The sequence below is a fragment of the Electrophorus electricus genome, chromosome 16 (assembly GCF_013358815.1).
Source record: "Electrophorus electricus isolate fEleEle1 chromosome 16, fEleEle1.pri, whole genome shotgun sequence".
Classification (NCBI taxonomy): domain Eukaryota; kingdom Metazoa; phylum Chordata; class Actinopteri; order Gymnotiformes; family Gymnotidae; genus Electrophorus; species Electrophorus electricus.
Window position 1 is genome coordinate 3,652,109 of NC_049550.1, and position 16,691 is coordinate 3,668,799.

Here is a 16,691-nt window from a genome sequence, read left to right on the forward strand (position 1 = left end):
CTGGTAATTATCAAGAAGTGCAGCATCTAGTCCAAGTTTTTTTTAAGAATGGGAGTGATAGCTAAGGTTTTGAGAACTGAAGGAACATAACCTGAAGTAAGCGATGCATTAAAGAGATGACAGATGAGAGCAGAAATAGCAGAACAACACTTGTTAAGAAAATGAGTGGGGCCAGGATCAAGTTGGCAGCTGTCTACCTGCTACCTGCTAGAGCTATTTTTGTTATATGCTCAGAAGTTATGGAAGGTTGGGTGAGAGAGGAGGCAGAAAATTGTTCAGTAGCAGGAGTGAGAAGGGGGTCCCAGTAATTTGATGTATGGACAGCAGAGGAAAAATACTGGTTAATTTCCTTATTTTTTCTGTAAAGAAATGAAGAAAACCACAGAGTACCAGAAGGAGCAAATGATGAAGACGTTGTTTTGGGCTTATGTCCAGGACCATTAATAACAGAACAGAAAAGTGTGAACGGGCAGTATTCAGAGCAGACCTATAATTGAGCATGTGGTCAGAATAGATTACTTTAAAGAACATTAAGGCCAGTTTTCTTATAGAAGCGCTCAAGGTGCCGACCTGTGGTTTTCAAGGCGTGCAGCTCGGGTAAATTATGGAGACGAACGTCCAGAGGAATCCTGCCTAAACTTGAGATGTGCTTCCTGTTCAAGTAGACCAGAGCTTGACTCATTATATATGATGTGAGAGAATATGATCAGGAGAGGATAGTTTTGAAACTGACATTAGAGGAGAGGACCGGAGATGAAAAGAGAGAGGGTCAACATCTTTAATATTACAGAAAGAAATGATAGATTTGGTGCATGACTGAGTCACTGGGATGCTAGCAGTGGCTTCAATAAGTTTGTGATCAGAGATACCAACTAGTGATCCAGTAACAGAAGTAATATCTAGACCAGAGTAGCAGATTAGATCTAGTGTGTGACCATGGGAGTGGGTAGGAAAATCGACTTGCTGTGTCAGAGAAAAATAGTCAAGCACAGATAGTAACTCAGCTGAAAATTAACAGTGTCCAAATGGACATTAAAACCACATAGAACACATAGAACTGGAGTAAGAAGTTCAATGATTTCTGACAAAAAGTCTGATGATTTTTTTGGATGGTTGTTAGATCAACAAAAACAAGGGTGAAGAGCCAGTTAGTTTCAACACCAAATATTCAAATGAGGATACCTCATGAAAAGTACAGACAGACACATTAAGAGTGGCCAGCAGCCAGACCACCACCTATTTTCTGGGTTCTTGGCTTAGCCAGATAATTAAATGAAATTAAGATGTAGGTGGTCCCCAGATTGCTGCCCAGTCTCAATGAGAAAAAATAAATCAAATTTGTTTTGAATAATGAGATCGTGGCATATGGAAGCTTTATCCATAAGGAAGCAACAGTTAAGCAATGCAAAGTTATGTTTACTTATTTACATTAACTTTGTTCTGCTTGGCTTCCTTGTTTTGCCCCTCGTTTGTTTCCCTTTAATTTGTACCACCTGTTCCTTGTAAGCCCTCATTAGTCTATGAATCTATACCCTGTATTTACTGTCTAAGTTTGCTGTAGATTGTTATCCTAGCCTCTGTTGTGTTCACATTACATTGTTGCTGGTGCAAACCTCTGATCGTGTAAGTCTTGTTTTTCATTGTAGTCTGCTTCCCTTTTCTGTTTCCATGTATTTTTGTTTCTTGTTTACAATGTTTCCCAGAACTGTTTGTGTTGGCTGTGATCCTAACTATAATTTTGGAATTGCCCCTGTGACTGGGACTGTCACTTAGGAAGGTTAAACAGGTGCTCTGGCTGCTATTTGGTTTGGTGGTCAGAGCTCATGTCTGCTTCCTGTCAGCCCTGGGTTTGAGCCCTGTGTAGGGTGGCTGCCTTTGTTACAGTCTGTAATAAATCTCACTCCTCTAAGCATGTGTCTGCCTTGTAATTGCTCCAAGGCACAGGAGTGCACCCATGCATTTGTGGAGCAGAATTTAGTTGGTGGATTAAATACAGGCATTTAAAAAGCAGACTGGGGTCAGAATTCTGTGTATTTAATCTTGCTTTTAATATGATCTATTTCTTCATTAAATGTATGGATTCTTTGAACGTAGCTGCTAACGGTTTGTCTCATAATTCTCCTGTTGCATTTAAAGAGAGTAGATTGCACTGACCTTAAGTAGTGGCTGTAATTTCTGTTAGGATTAAAGTTCAGTTGGAACCCTTTAGGAATGTCTCTCAAACATTTTCAAAAAAAAAGATGACATGATTGGTAAGTCTTGTCTGTTCAGTCATGGTGAACAGCTTAATACACAATGATGAAATGTTAAGAATCAAAGTTTTATTGATACAAGTTCAAAAGCTGATACATGATTTGCATATGTGCTTGGCAAAGATATCTAATCCACTTCAGTCCACTTTCATCTAATCTTCTGTTCTTGAACTTTCTTGGTGCAGGAAGATTAAGTTCTTCAGCACCTTAATCCTATCCTGGTTGGTGCAGGTTTCCAGTTCATGGATTGGCACCTAGTGGGAAGAGGCAGAGGAACTGTTTTTAAAAAGAACTGTGTCATGACACATGTACAACCTATCAGGGTTTCTGACAGATTTTCAGATTCACAAACCCTAATAAGCACTACCATGAATATCTCTTATAATCAAGTTAAATTATACCTATGATGACATTTGTCTAGGCTACATTGACTTCTCATAATTAACAGTAAGGTTTTTGCCCAGAAACTGGCAGAAGTCTTAAAAGAAGGGTCAACACTGTAAATATCAGTCTTCATTACATCCAGTTTAAGCAAAAAGTTATAAAAACCTATGAAATGCTTATCATTGTACTTCACTATACCATATAAACATCTGACAAAAAAAAAACTGAGCCAGTAAACTTTGTGAAAACCAAAATTTGTGCTAGTCTCAAAACTTTATATGTATACAGCCACAACTGTACATACACCCACCAAAAAATAAAAATCCCACCGCTTCAGAAACTCAGTCCTTTGTGTTTTTCCTGAGCTGCTTGTTTCTACTTTAGTGTAGCCTGTCCTTAGTGTTTATAACCAATAGGCCTTTTAGAGTAAGGTGATGCAACCAAGGACATGCATTGTACTGTGGGAAAGGCTCACCAGAACAGGTTCATAACCCAGTATCTGGAGGTGACGTATTTTTATGGCCAGGCTACTGCGAGGATGGGTCGTACCAAAGCAAAAAGATGATGGGGTAGCAGAGAGCACTGCAATCCTGGAATGATAAAAACTGACTATAGCACATTCTACTTTAGTTAGGATAAGTCACGGTAAGCATATCTATTCTACACAAATGAAATTGCCACATTGCATAATAAATTATTATTACAATAATTAGTAATAGTAGTAGTAATATTTATAATAATAATACTCATTATATATTGCATTCCATTTATGTGTTAATTCATTTACAGTCATAATTAACATTATGTACTTTATGGCCACTGGTGAAGCTACCTCTGGGGTTTTTCAGAGGTTCTGGGGTGTTTAGAAGGGCTACAGACATCCTTTGCTTCTGGAGACAAAGTGATCACACAGTCTGGAACAGAACCAAGCCCAAAATTCCACCTGTCAATACTGAATCACGACATAATTTTGGGGCTATCTAGAATCTATAAACTCCTGACTAAATCAGGTCATTTGCAAGTGATCATGAAAAAATAGACCTTAACTCACAGAATGAATAAAACTTTTTATATTTTTATTTTAAGGTAATTGTCAAAACAATGTTGCTAGTTTAAATAAAAATGTTGGAAACATTGGTTGCACAGTAAGTCTGTGCTAGCATGAAGATCAGAGAACCTTACCAATGAAATACACTCCCTCCACGACAACCGAGTCCTTCACAGCAGTCTCCCCTACCAGGCTCTTCAGAGCACTGACCAAGCCTGGGTTGACAGGGCGCTGGTGTGGGAACAGGACGCTGTGGAGGTCTGGCAGAGGAGCAAGCATAGGAAGGAGAGCAGGCCTGTCCAGCCGCAAGCACAGACCGAGCATGTACAGCTTCCTTTCTGCTTGTGCAGTATATGGCCTACCTACAGATTATAACATAGACCATTATAACCCCTTATAACCTTCCTACCTACGGGTTATAACAGAGGTCGTTATAACCCCTTATAACCTTCCTACCTACGGGTTATAACAGAGGTCGTTATAACCCCTTATAACCTTCCTACCTACGGGTTATAACAGAGGTCGTTATAACCCTCAACCTATGGGTTGAGGCCATTAGCAGCATGGTTCAAGATTAATGGACCTACAAAAAGTAAATGTTGCATTTGTGAGATCCAGGATGGGGGATCCACTTTAAATTACAAGGCTAAGGGAGCAAGATGGTATTGTTACACAGAACAGCAGCTAACATTGCTCCAACATGCCATGTGTGACTGGTAGTACTTGACTTACAGCAAGGAATTGTCTCATTTTGGTAGAGGTGGATTTATGGCCAGGGCTAACATATGCTGCCTTGCTTTGAGACTGAATGATGGGTCTCACGACCAATCAGAACCCGCAATATCTTTCTAAATTACAAAAAAGCATCTGAACAAACTGACAGGAGATAAACCAATAAACATTAAATAAATGTCTACAAATATATAAGGGTATAATTAACCAGGAGAAGACAGGAGAACAGATGAGGCAGACGAGAGAAAAAAAAAAAGAAAAGTCCAGGCACAGTGAGCCAGCATGCTGACCTCTCTGAAGCAGCTCCCCCAGATGCTGCTCCTGAAGCAACTCTTGCAGTGGAGCCTGAGGGAAGTGGCCGAGCACGCTGAGGCAGCTGACAGCTTTCAGCAAGTCCAAGCTGCTCATTTTGGGGAGGTAGGACTCGAGCACACGGGTCATGTTAGCCAAGAACCTGAATGTAGAGAGAGAGAGAGAGAGCAGGAACTCAAAGGCAGAATTAGTGCTGTGGATGCCTTAACTGATCTAGAAGCAGAGCTGCACAATATGAACAAATCACCGGTTTATTAGACACTTGCACCTACAGTCAGTGGTCACATATATAGCTACACATTTTACTGGTGCATTTGGCAAGTTTAAAATAATAATAAGACAGAGTTGCATAGAGTGTCAAAGGCACTGCATTACTATCTAGTACAAAGTTGTGTAAAAGGTCTGCATCGATAGGTCTAGCCTACTCTTGCTGATTGCCTTTCAGATCGTGGTTGAGAGATGAGTAGGCCTTCAGGATGCTGAGAAGGTCTCTGAATGAAAGGCTATCTGGATTCAGGATTACTTTCCCAGCAAATGCGTCTAACAGGGCGACGGGGTAGAACCCAAGTCCCTCAAACTCCAACAGGAAGAAGATCACCTGCAAACCATTATCATGGGGTGTTGTGAACAACTGTGTCTTTAAAGTAGTCATAATTTTCCCCTTACACTAAATGTACATAATCAGCCAAGATCTGACTGAACTGTATGTGCAAGCTTTGCTTTTATAGTTTTTTACTGGAACTATGAGGCTAAATTAGTAAAGAAGGAAGCAAAGTTCATAATAGACTTGCCTATGTGATTTATGACTCTGTAACAGGGCTCGAACCCACGTCAGATAGTTAATAACACCAACACTCTACTGGGTGAGCTACCACACATTAATGATGGTGAGCCGGTGTGCAAAACAGTTAGATCTTAGAATCGGTAAAACAAGAGAAGGAAAAAAAAACAAAGGTGGGGAGTCAAACCCCGGCTGTTTCGTTGCGAGGCAAATGAGCACCCGCGAAACTGTGGCGGCCATTAAACAACCTGCACATACATCACGCTTAAAAGGAATGGAGGACGAAAAAGGGGTGGAAAAAAACACCACACCAAGTGTGGAAAAAAGGGAAAACAAAGGATGCCATGGGAAGAATAGCAGCCCCAACGCAGTGGGGAAAAACAAACTCTAAAACTTACCAAACAAAACCAGAAAACAGGGAGGTGCTTTAGTGACTAAGGGAAGCCTTGAGAGAGAGAGAGAGAGAGAGAGAGAGAGATAGACTTGAGAGGGAAAACTGGAGAAGGGAGGGGATGTGTAAAAACACAGACACCCTCGAAAAGCAGAAGAGAGGTGTAACACAAGGGCTCACAGAGCTCAATACCCAGAGTTACCAGCTAGGAGCTTGGCTCAACACTTTAGCAAAGACACAGCATGGAGTGACTGGGTCACTGGGCTTATATAGACCTAGCACAACTGTTGGGCATCAAGCCTGATTGGTAGTGTGCCTGACTCGAGGCCTCTCCCTGGTGGCCAGAGGGGGGCTCGTCCTGGCACAGACATGTTATGACATACTGTCAACTCAACGAGACAAGATATGCTGCATAGCTGAAAATGATAGCAGCAGGTATCCGGAAATAGGAACTTTCTCTGTACTGGTATAGAAACAAAAAGCTCAGACCAATGGTGTTGAAACTAGTGGAGGTTTCAAAAGTTACCAAATAAGAAAATAGGTTTAAGTATAAGGATAAGTATCCCTACGATAGGTGATTTTACACAGAACTTAATTAGAAATATTCAGTATGGCCTTTATGGTTAAAAACAAAAAACTCAAAACACTCCACTTGAATCTAGCTCATTTTTTAAAATTCAAGTAACCTAGCTTTGTAAAATCATCCAGTAGTACCTCTTCCCTGCCCTATCACCAACTAGAGGGATGGGAACATCTGACCTGTTTGTTGCTCCACATGCTAAGTGTGTTGGCCAAGTAGTCTGAGATGGAGGAGAAGAGAAAAAAGTTCCTGTAGTTCAGCTCACGGCAGGACTTCAGACACGCCAGAAGTCTGGTAAAGGGTACACTGTGCACGTTGTCTGGTGGGGAAAGCATAAGCAGTAACTTCAGCATCTTTCAAGGAACAATAATAGATCTTGCAAAAAAAATAAAATAAATAAATTGGCTCGATATTCTTCTTCTAGGGTTTCATTTAAAAAGGCCATCATAGAAGGTATGTTAACAAAAAAAAAGTTGTGTCAAATGAGCAAAAAAAATAAAAAAATTTGCAGTGATTATTTACATGCTAATCATTAGCATGATTTTATATCTATCTATCTATCTATCTATATATAAATCATACTAATGACTGCAGTATAGTTCACGTTTCGAGAGAAACAGGAGCTCACACACATTTTTTCTTTTTACAAATTTTTTTTTCTCCTGTTCCTTTTAAAACACTTTAAAATTATCATTAAAAATGACAAAATTAAAAATGGTGAATTAAAAACAATTGTACTATACATACATAAAAAGTAGTATGAAGACCACTTTTCTGGACAAGTTTTAAGCTTATAAGCTTGTTGGACTAGATTCAAGCTGGCATGAGCACAAGGTATTTAGGGTAAAGGGTAAATGCTCCATTTACCAGCTATCTTCCTACTGCAGATGTCTAGAAGCGGCTTGGAATTCAAGTGCATGGTGGCCAAGGTGGTCAGCATGTGCAGGGCATTGGGAAGAGTGAACTCGTCTGCCATAGATAGGGCCTTTGCCTGGAGGAAACATGAAGGGCTGATGATTAAAAAAACAGATATCTATGACATATTAATAGCCCTGCAGCTTATTTTCCCAATATTTATGTAAAGGACTTTGTGCACAAATTGTTTGTCTACTATAAAGACCCACAAGACGGTTATCCAACCTCCAGCTTCCGCCTCATGGCTGGCGGAGCATTGTTCCCAAACAATTGCATCAGGGTCTGTAGAAGCATCACATTCTGGATCGTCGGAAGTTGGTCTTCCAACAGCAACCTTAGAACACAGAGAGTATTTTGAAGAACATAGTCACAGCACTCACAGCAATTTCAGCCGTTTGGTAGTTAGACCACTTCGGCTGTTGGAGGCTGTCATACTTCAAACCCTGCTTAAGCGCATCTGTGTTTTTGTCAGTTTCCATCTTTTCCAGGCAGGTGGCAAGGATGCACAGAGACTTCTCATCAAACTGATTCAGCCTTTCCTGTGAAGAGAAAACAGAGCGCACACAACCAATTATGCAATCGCATTTAAGCCAAGCTAGAAAGGCAGTACTGAAATATGAGTCGCTTTTCTGGAAAAAGGATCACAATACGCCACCTGTAGGACACGCAGCAACGTCTGCACAACAAGGCTGCGCTGAGAAACACCTAGCTTGATAGCAGCCAGCAGGGTGTAGGCCAGGTCAATGGCGGACATGTGGGGGGCGTGCACCCTGGCCCTTTGGAACAGACACTGGAAGACCGGGTGCTCGGACATCAGCTTGAGCTCAAATCGCCTCTGCTCACTTGACATCTTTTTGGTTGTATTCCACATCCTTGTCAAGCTCTTGCTGACTTGCCCATGAGTTGGCGTGCATTTCTCCATTAGGTCCAAGACATCGGAAGGGGAGAGACATTCCTGGAGCTTAGTGTGGAAAGGTACATTCGCTTCTGCTTTTCCAGGGGCGTCTTTGTTTCTTCCAGTATGAGCTTGAAACCGAGACTGATTACTAACATGTCCTTCAAAACTTGGTGCCTGCGTTACTCCTTCACAGAAATATCTCACATTGTTAAAAGCATGTCCTTGTAACAGGGACTGTAAATGATGCACCGCACAATCATCTCTACAGCTGTGAATGACAGGCTTAATCTGTGAATGTAGATTGTGCTGTTTCCATGGAGATATAACCCTGCTAAAGATGATGACCCCTCTTAACATCTCTTCACCTGTCTTCAATACATACATGTTGACAATGTAGAAAAGAAAGATGGTTTAACCAAGCAGTGGGACCTAGAAATAAAGAGCAAAAAAGCTTTTCATTTCATCCACATTTCACTTCAAATTAAAATGTATTTGTAGTATTGTAGTATAATGTAGCGGGAGATGCTGTCACATCTGTTTTTGCTCATGATGTCCATAGGAGGCCAAATTAATACAGCTAGAGACATAACTACTTGTATAGATATATTTATTCCAACATAAACATGCCTTTTGACTTTTCCTCAACCTGAAACGGAAAATAATAATCAAACCATTTCAATGCATGAAGCCTCTGTCTCTAGCCTTCAATATCTATTTAGTCCGTACAGTAGTTTAAATAAATATAAGGCACAATTCAGAGGGAAAATTTACAGTGCTATTAAAAAGGGGAAAGCTGGCTACTTAAATTATTGGCGCTGGAACACACAAAACGCTAGCTCGCATTAAAAAAAAATGTTAACGGACATCAGGACATACTTATTTCAAGCTGTGAAAACCGTCAGGTTGCTAGTGCTGGACTGGTAGGCTAACACAGTTTGCATACAACTGTATGTCAAAGTTCCGCAGTTTTGTCGTCTAGTGGCCACAAATCACTCTCTGCCAATGTTACCACGTTTGATGCTGAATTATTCTCTCGTTTCAGCTTGCCCCGTATTTCACTATGTCTATCAGTCTGGTTGTATAATCGAATTTTCAATATTTGTTGACAGTCGTACTAACTATACATCTAGTTAGCGTAAGCTATCTAACCTAAGATAGTTAACTAACTAGATAGCTAGCTAAATAGCAAATATAATAGCTAATATTTAGCTTTGTTGTAGCATTTTCTGAAGTTTAAAACTCACATCATTTTAATGAAAAGCTGAACTTTATTAGCTATAATTCCATATTTTAGGAATAAGCTTACCATTCAGTTATTCAGCCCATTTCATTCACATTTTCAGACTGCAGCCATGATCTGTAGCTCCTACGGTAACTTCCGACTTTGTCTGAATATCAAAAACAGTTCCTTTTGAGAGATTTTAGTGTTCTGTCTTAAAGCTAGTCGATATTTCATATTGTTTGAAATATTTCCATATAACTCTAAGTGTACTTTCATATTAGAAATGTATTGTAGTGATATTAGGAAACTGGTATTTTAAAAATATAACTAGTGCTTCATGGTACAAGACAAATCGGAAATTTGCTTCTAATCGGTCACCTTTTGTGCAACACCAGCAGTTACCTAGCAACTGAGTTAAACAAAAAAAATGGCCAAGTTTGTTCTAGCAGGTCCGAAAGGAACGGTAGTTTCTTCACGTTTGAATGAGCTATTTATGCGTTATATGTAATTAATACGGTCTGAATAAAAGTTCTTGTTTTTTCTGTTTTTTTTTTTTTTTCTGTATAGGAAAGGCAGATTGTCCATACTATGCTAAGGCCGAGCTACTTGCTGACTTACTGCAAAGAGTCCTGCCAGATTTCCGCATATACAAAATTTGTATGCACCCCAGTGACTGGAAGGTACAACCATGCCAAAGGCTGATGGTGCTCAGTTGGACTTCAGTGTAACAGTCTCTCGTGACTCTATTGTATTGTACTTTTGTACTGCATGGTGTCATTAAGGCTGTCCTTTATATATTATTTATATCTCAGAAATGGCTTGAAGACACATGTTCATCAAATGGCTGGAAACATGAGACCTGTCCTATAATATGGAGGGAACTGATCAATCGTGGGGGCAAGGGCATGCTTCTCGGGGGATTCAGTGATTTTCTCGAGTATGTCCAGGTAAGCACATTGGAGGGTAAAAAAAATAATTACCCTAATTATAGTTATTAAGCCTTGTATAGTTATTAATGACTCCAAGAAATTATTGTGTTAATAATTATGAGAGTAGCTAATGTCAGTGTTTTTAAAAGTTCCAGCTTTTACTGGCAAATTAGTTAAAAAGAGACAAATGTGATGTCTTTGTTCCACAGACCAAAGGGACTCACATATTTTCTTGCAAAAAAAGCATAGCATGTATTATCAATAACAACAGGCTTTAGAAAGTAAAGCTCACTGACTTAATCTAAAATCATTAATTGCACCCATTCTGACTAACCAGATTTTCTAAGGCTTCTGGGTTCAGTTCTTGGCATTTCAGAATTGTTTCCCACCCCTGTCTCAGGGATATTATGGTGTCACTTCTGATATGGGAACGGACCTGATGGTGAAAATTGCATCAGAGAACCTGCGGACAACCGAGCTGTGTGCACAGGAGGAAGAGCACAGGCGTGACCTCCTCAAACCCTTTCACATTTGGGTCAGCAGGTGAGATTGAGATGCAGACTGCTTTGAAGGTGTGCAAGGTGTGAGACCAAAACTAAAGGCTGAAGATGAAGTAGCCAATATGGAGTGCTCACAGTCTTTCAGTCTTGCTTCTCATAGGTTAGGACTAACAACATGATATATCATAAAAATAAGTCATGTGGTTAGACATGTGACCAGATCAGTGAACCAATAAATCATTACTTACAAATGATTGTCACTGTTCTTTTAACCACTACTTCACATGAAACAAATACTGTCAGTATAGTATCACTGAATGACATTAGTGGTAGTGGCCATTAAATCAGTAAATTGAGATCACAGTAAATTAATCGCAGAAAGATTTAAAATGTTTGTTTCTGGAGATGCAGAGGGATTCTGGGGGATAGTTATTACTTTGTGTGTTTTCTTTAATATGGTGAAGCTGTTCACATTTGTATTAGTATGTTTGTGTGTCTTATGTACCTTTGCAGTGCTCTGAATCCCACTTGCTTCACCCTGATTCCCCTGTTGTTCACCGCTGGGCCGTTCAGGGCCGTTCCCACCATTAGCCTGCACCTGTTAGACATGGACGCCACCGAAGAGTCTCTGCTGGCCCTCAAAATGGAAGTTGAGGATCTGGCCCTGGCCCAGCTGCATGAGATCACCATCCACTGTGACATGAGCCAGGCGTTCCTCTCCGCCGGCCTCATCATCTTCCTGGACGATGGGCCGCCCATGTACAATGGGAGGGAAGGACGGAGCAGTGAGGCTATTGTGCTGACCAAGGTGGCGGAGCGCTACCGCCTGTACGGGCAGCTCATGGAAGGCAACGCGCACCCTGACGTCCGAGTGCTGGTGGCAGGGACTGTATATGTCAATCTAAAGTGCTCACTGCTGATCGAGAGCGTGACTTCCATCTGTCCCAAACGCTTTGTTGCCATAGCAACACAACTGGAGGGCCAGGCGAGGGCTCAGCTCGCAGAGAAGCTGGCAGTGAAGAGCCCTGGTAAGAAGTCAACTTAAAGGAAGGATTTTTAATGATTGAATATTATCACTAGGCTTTGAGGGCTGCATCTTGACCTAGCATACTTCAGTTACATTAAGAGCCTGAGACACAGGACAGATAACATTCAATTATGTTATTGAATAATTATAATTATTATTAAATCACGGGGCATGTAAATAAATGTTAAGTAAAAAAATAAATGTACCCTCTAATTTTACTGCTTTGTGCAAGGCAATTGGTCTCAGTTAAAATATTTTTTTTTAATTCTCGTAAAATTGCCAGATATTTCTGATGTCATTGTTTGGGGCAACATCAGTGGCACTTTCCACATCGACCTCCAGAGAGCTAAGGTTTTCAGATATAAGGGGGCAATCTGTGGACCTGCAGGCTTCTCTCACCCAGTCCTGGAGATGGTTTATGATCAGTAAGTTATACAACTCAAAAAATCTTGCACAGTCATCAAGTCATCATTACTGTCTTATAGTTTACCAAGCCATGTTAAAAATCATCTTTCTTTAAAATTCTTTAAAATTAAATTAAAATTTCTTTAAAGTTCTTTAAAATTAAACATGTACCAATTTTAGTTGGGATTAAATCTTATTATATCAATAAGAAGACCAATATTATATTAAGATTGTTTACTTACATTTATTTATGTGTTTTAACATTTTTTGTTTGTTTTAATAATTTTGATTAATATTTTGTTCCCAGTGCTGTGATGCATTTAGGGGGATCTTCAACATTTAAATACTGTAAAAAAAAATGTGAGCAATGCTGTATGTCAGTGTAAATGAGATAAATATGCTTACATCTGCTTTCGCTCCACTTATAATGACTGGCTTTGTCACTGCATATATGATGTTAATATGGGGAAATTAATTTTTGTAAATGCCTTAAAAGATTACATTCAGCATGTATTATTAAAGGTAGTTCAATTCACATGAGGTAGGTGGAGCTCATGTTCACTATGTGAAAGTCAGGTTTTGTACCTGTATTAACTATGTATTTAGATTGCATACCAATTTGTTTTTACTTTGTCTTGAAAAAAGAAAGCATAGGAATAACTGGCTTTGAATTAAATTGGGACTTAGTTATGTGCTAATAGTACCTTGTGGAGGCCTTACCTAGTGCTTGCCATTTAAGTCTGAAGTCAGTGAGGTCTGCACATCATTAATGATGATTACCTCACAGTGTGTGAGGTAATATGTTGTTACTTTGCCATCTGGTGTCAAGCAGCGGAGAATGGGTTACTCTTCTGAGCCTTGGTTTCTCTCAGTTTCTCTTGGTTTCTTCCTCATGTGCTTAGGGACTTTTTCCTTGCCAAAGTCAAGTTTATTTATATAGCGCTTTTTCTAACAGGTGTTGTCACAAAGCAGCTTTACACATGTATGGGTCCAGATCCCTAATGAGCAAGCCAGTGGCAAAAGTATCAAGGAAAAACTCACTGGATGGATTCAGAAAGAAACCTTGAACCAAGGGAAGACCAAGACTCAAGAGGGGACCCTTGGCTGGCCCAATTTACAAACAATTACATTGGACTTGCTTACTAGGGGCCCAGACCTGAATTCCCAGCACAGCTGATTTCTGTAAAGCTACTTTGTGATACTTTTGTAAAAAGCACTATGCAAATAAATTTTGAAGTGAACTGAGGTGATCTATTTTAGGTAGATTAGCTCTGTGTGCAACTAGACAGAAAAAAAGGAAAACTGTACTGCACTGCAGTAATACCAGCAGAGTTGGAAATGTCATATGAATGAAAATGATTTCCTTGGTTAACCAGCTGGGTACACCCGAGCAGCCAGACTCTGCCCATCTGGTTAGATGCCTTGATTCATAAATTTACACATTTTGTAAACCAACCACCTCACCAATTTAAATACTTTCCAAGCTCATCTCTTAATGATCATCCAAATAATCTTCATCTACATTTTCTATTTGAAGAAAGTGGTTGAAGGACGACTTCCCCACTTTGGTCTCTTCACGTCACAGTGCCATATCCCTCAGAACTAACAGGCCGGCAGCCATATCAGCGAGCAATGGAATCATCTCAGTAGTGTGTGCATGGTATGATGGTTCTTTACATCATGAGATCTTCTCACTAGGTGTACCAAGTACAGGTAAGACCTGCAAACCTGCTTACAGATGCAAACATATTCAACAAGATCAAGTGTTTCAACAGTTGCACCTTCAAGAGAGTTGCTATAATCGGTAGTACTAGAAACAAGAAACAAGCTATGAGCTGTGGCATTGGCATTTCAAACCAAAATAACTATTATCATTGATAAACAGTGATATCCTATCTGAACATAAAAAAGTCAATTGGTCAATAAATCTATGGTGTAATTTATACACTAGTTTTATTAAAGCCTGTTTCCCAGTGTCAGATTTGTATATGTTGATAAGTAGGTGTCTTTTCTGTATATGTTTTGGCTGAAAGAGTAATACATTGTAACAGTTGTCCTTCAAGATTGTGAACAATAAGACAGCTTCCAGCTTATAAATATTCTCAGTGTTATGAAACAGCATTTTTGGTGTTGACTATCATAATTAAATGCAACACCTACCAGGAGTGGGGTTCGAACCCACGGGGACATGCATCCATTGGATCTTAAGTCCAACGCCTTAACCACTCGGCCATCCTGGTGTGCTTCTTTTCTTTCTGGCATTTGGAGACACTCAAGAAAATAAACAAAAACCCATGTGTTATAATGGCAGCACCTAGTTTCTAATATGAAGAGGTACACAGTCTGGAGGAATAATTTACCTTAAAGTTTGTTTTTAATACTAGTTAGAACATTGGTGTTGAACATTACCATTAAAGGTAACACCTACCAGGAGTGGGGATCGAACCCACGAGGACATACATCCATTGGATCTTAAGTCCAACGCCTTAACCACTCGGCCACCCTGGTTTGCTTGTTTTCTAGCAGTAAGACAAACAGACAAAAACCCATGAATACCTGTCTGGGTGATCTTCATAGTCTGGACGAATAACTTACCCTAAAGTTTGCTTCCACCATTGCCACCATAACAAAGCAACCTAAAGCAGTCCCTACCCTCTTCCCTAGGTCTGCCAGAGCTAGTCTGACCTGCCCCTTAGTATTTCATCCCAGTGTTTCACCCCCAGTACTACCATGTCTGATTCTCCAGGTCACTTCGGGATTCCTGTGGGCCTGGTCTTCTCTGTGCCTGTCAGCTTCTGCCATGGCTCCTGGTCTGTGCACTCTGATATCACCATCGACGATGAACTGAAGTGTAAACTGGACATTGCTATTAATGAGCTCATGGTGGTGAGTGCATGGAAACATACAACAAATTGTTTACTGATTAAGAATAGATCTGAATATCTTCTAAGCATATAAAAGCGTCTAACAAGAATCCTAAATCAAGGATAAATATGTTTGCTTCACCTTACATTACCACAGATAATGAGTATTCACAAATTTTCTTACTTTCTTTTTGTCTGGTAGGAGAAAGACATTGCAGATGGAGTTAGGAAGAAGGATCCAACTACCTGAAAGTGATGTCATAAAACCGGCCTCTCTGAATTAACCAGACAAAATGTCTTTAAAACATTTTTAAAAATAACCAGCCTTATTAAAATAAAAGTAATACATCCCCAGAAGCCCCTGCATGATGCCTATGCCTAGTAATGAGCAGAACATTTTATTTTCAGACAAACAGGGTCAGCTAGATGAAGTCACTAATTAAAGCTGCAGTTTGTAAGATTGAGAAGAGAGTGGACTTTTCAAGCTGTCAGTTCAGGCTGTGAGCTCTGGTTGGTGAGGGATGACACTACAGGAGGCGCACAAAAGCAACCAATGTGGTAATAGGTAATAGCGCTCCCTTGTGGATCGCAGACTAATACACAAACATGAACAAATGCATGTGAGGTTTTGTTTGTTTTACTTTCAAGATATTTTGAAATATTTCCAAACAACACATCACTGTTTTTATTACTGAAAAATACTTATTAATTGTAAACACAATAAACATACAATAAACATATTTCTATAATTTTAGCCACATTAAAAAAAATCCACAATATTCATTGGATTGCAAATATTTATGTCTGGCTAACCCTGAATCATAGGCAGGAGTCATTTAACTTCATATGCTTATCTGTAAGAATATAATTAGTACAGCCTTTTTACTGATCAGAATTTTTATTGTCTTATCCTTAATATGGAACAGGAAAAACTGCATTTTTATTTTCTGAATACATTTGTTGTATGTAAACACTATGAAAGTTTCACAACATTCTTTCATTCTCTAGTCTATGTATAGACATTAAACTGCAAAAACAACCAAATTTGAATGAATTGTTTTCAAGAAATAGCCGACAGTAGCCTAGTTGTTCTAGTATGCGCCTCCTTTCCTGTTTTCCTGAGCCAAGACTGAATATAAGGGTGTGGGTTAAACATCTTAATGTGTAGGCCATGCACATGTATGTCATTTAAGAAAACTCCAGAGTTGATTGCTTGTGTGATTCCTTGTATTTATGGAAGTGTCACTAAGAGCTGAGAAACTTATTTTACACTCAGCAGAGTTTGCCAGTTAATAACACCTTGAGGATCTTCCCAATTTGTTCACTGTAGAGTTTCCAACTTCTGAATTCTACTTCTTCTGAACTTCTTCCCTACTTGTCATTGAATTCTCTACTTGGCTTTCAATATGGATATCCTTCTCTCTAGCTGGAACAAGAGACTCCCTTGATTT

The 16,691-nt window shown here is 39.6% G+C and overlaps 2 protein-coding genes and 2 non-coding genes across 7 annotated transcripts; 1 reads left to right on the forward strand and 3 right to left on the reverse strand.

Annotated features, from left to right (window-relative positions):
- Nucleotides 1-2,249: 2,249 nt before the first annotated feature.
- fastkd2 (FAST kinase domains 2) lies at nt 2,250-9,674 on the reverse strand. Of its 3 annotated transcripts, none has more exons than XM_027025804.2 (12): nt 9,600-9,674; nt 8,051-8,722; nt 7,831-7,934; nt 7,621-7,729; nt 7,348-7,471; nt 6,660-6,799; nt 5,154-5,326; nt 4,707-4,870; nt 3,819-3,944; nt 3,469-3,550; nt 3,112-3,226; nt 2,250-2,506 (listed from the first exon to the last, which is right to left on the reverse strand). In XM_027025804.2, exons 2-12 carry the CDS (start codon nt 8,675-8,677, stop codon nt 2,405-2,407), a joined length of 1,866 nt encoding a protein of 621 aa, XP_026881605.2. In that variant the 5' UTR covers nt 8,678-8,722; nt 9,600-9,674; the 3' UTR covers nt 2,250-2,404. The 3 variants fall into 3 exon arrangements, with proteins under 3 accessions (XP_026881605.2, XP_026881603.2, XP_026881604.2); XM_027025802.2 differs by having other exon boundaries at nt 3,819-4,046; XM_027025803.2 differs by lacking the exon at nt 7,621-7,729 and having other exon boundaries at nt 3,819-4,046; nt 7,776-7,934.
- A 260-nt stretch (nt 9,675-9,934) lies between these two features.
- On the forward strand, nt 9,935-15,857 carry mdh1b (malate dehydrogenase 1B, NAD (soluble)). Of its 2 annotated transcripts, none has more exons than XM_027025797.2 (9): nt 9,935-9,964; nt 10,083-10,195; nt 10,328-10,462; nt 10,845-10,987; nt 11,458-11,972; nt 12,255-12,396; nt 13,914-14,089; nt 15,123-15,262; nt 15,443-15,857. In XM_027025797.2, the coding sequence occupies exons 1-9, from the start codon at nt 9,943-9,945 to the stop codon at nt 15,488-15,490; spliced, it is 1,434 nt and encodes a 477-aa protein (XP_026881598.2). In that variant the 5' UTR covers nt 9,935-9,942; the 3' UTR covers nt 15,491-15,857. The 2 variants fall into 2 exon arrangements, with proteins under 2 accessions (XP_026881598.2, XP_035390890.1); XM_035534997.1 differs by having other exon boundaries at nt 13,962-14,089.
- Nucleotides 14,534-14,616, reverse strand: trnal-uaa. The gene has a single exon. It is a non-coding gene; the product is annotated as a tRNA-Leu (tRNA).
- trnal-uaa lies at nt 14,802-14,884 on the reverse strand. Its single transcript has one exon. It is a non-coding gene; the product is annotated as a tRNA-Leu (tRNA).
- Nucleotides 15,858-16,691: the final 834 nt, after the last annotated feature.

Bases quoted from the DNA above. Each gene is read 5' to 3' on its own strand.
- mdh1b (XM_027025797.2), top strand. From the start codon at position 9,943: ATGGCCAAGTTTGTTCTAGCAG. The intron at 10,463-10,844 runs GTAAGCACATTG...CCCCTGTCTCAG, and splicing joins ATTTTCTCGAGTATGTCCAG to GGATATTATGGTGTCACTTC. The intron at 11,973-12,254 runs GTAAGAAGTCAA...TAAAATTGCCAG, and splicing joins GCTGGCAGTGAAGAGCCCTG to ATATTTCTGATGTCATTGTT.
- fastkd2 (XM_027025802.2), bottom strand. From the start codon at position 8,677: ATGTATGTATTGAAGACAGGTGAAGAGATGTTAAGAGGGGTCATCATC. The intron at 7,472-7,620 runs GTTGGATAACCG...TGTTTCCTCCAG, and splicing joins CCATGAGGCGGAAGCTGGAG to GCAAAGGCCCTATCTATGGC. The intron at 4,047-4,706 runs GTCAGCATGCTG...TATAATCTGTAG, and splicing joins GGGGGAGCTGCTTCAGAGAG to GTAGGCCATATACTGCACAA.